This window comes from Neopelma chrysocephalum, unplaced genomic scaffold, assembly GCF_003984885.1.
Source record: "Neopelma chrysocephalum unplaced genomic scaffold, ASM398488v2 Primary Assembly neopelma1_75397, whole genome shotgun sequence".
Classification (NCBI taxonomy): domain Eukaryota; kingdom Metazoa; phylum Chordata; class Aves; order Passeriformes; family Pipridae; genus Neopelma; species Neopelma chrysocephalum.
This window is the reverse complement of record NW_020909321.1, coordinates 1-972: the sequence shown is the minus strand read 5'-3', so window position 1 is coordinate 972 and position 972 is coordinate 1. Positions and strand designations below refer to the sequence as shown.

General features: G+C 51.1%; 1 protein-coding gene across 1 annotated transcript; it reads left to right on the top strand.

The window, feature by feature from the left end:
* Window positions 1-47: 47 nt before the first annotated feature.
* On the top strand, window positions 48-967 carry LOC113979335 (interferon-induced very large GTPase 1-like; the record flags this gene model as incomplete). Its single annotated transcript, XM_027706755.1, has 1 exon — window positions 48-967. A coding segment is annotated over one exon (920 nt), but the record flags the coding sequence as incomplete, so codon positions are not given.
* Between the last annotated feature and the right edge of the window lie 5 nt (window positions 968-972).

The window sequence follows — 972 nt, the reverse complement described above, 5'->3', positions numbered from 1 at the left end:
AGAGATGTTGAACGAGCTCACTAAAACAATCAGGAATCTCCTGGAAGGATCCAACCCACGTTTCAGCCTGGACGCCTGCCTGGACAAAGCTCGCCAGCACGGATTCTTAGTGGACGAAGATCGACCCGAGTGTGTGGCAGCCAAAGCAAAGGCAAAGGAGCTGGTGACCCTTCTGAAGAAGGAGAAGCTGTCTGAGATCAAATCCCAGCTCCTGCCCCTTCAAGGAAAACTGTGGCACCAGTGGTGCAAAAAGGACAAAGAACTCACTCGCTTGCAGGAGAAGGGGAACAGGAGCATCGAGCGCCATAGGAGTCAAATTGAATCTGATAAGGCAGCAATAAGAAGAAAGCAACAAGAGCGAGCTTCCCCGCTCAACCAGCTGATGAAACCATTCCTTGGCTTTCTCCAGTCACAGCCAGCAGATACCAAGAAATACTTCCTGCAGTGGATGAAGGTCTTTATGGATGACCTGTCCTCCGGTCGCCTTGAGGAACTGAGGAGAGACTATCACAAGTTATGGTCTGAAATCCTGGAAAAAAAGAAAAGCAAGGGAAAAACCAATCCAAACCCTGAGTTGCTGAGTAGGTTGGAGGCCCTCTCTGATGAAATCAACGATTCATCTGTTGGCCTGGAGCATCTGTTGAGAGAGGTAGGGCAGATCTATGAAGCTCTGCACTTAAGGAACTCAAAGAATGAAAATGTTGTCAAACTGTCCCAAATGGCAGCAGAGCTGATGGTTTCGGGGTATCCTGTGGAGCTGATGGATGGGGATGCTTCTTACCTGCCCCTGCGCTGGGTGGGAGCAATCTTTGACAGCCTCATTGAGAGGCTGGGGGACAAACGAGTGTTTGTTCTCTCTGTGCTCGGCCTGCAGAGCACAGGGAAGTCAACCCTGCTGAATGCCATGTTTGGGCTGCAGTTCAATGTCAGCGCGGGGAGATGCACCCGGGGAGCGTTTATGCAGCTCCTCCC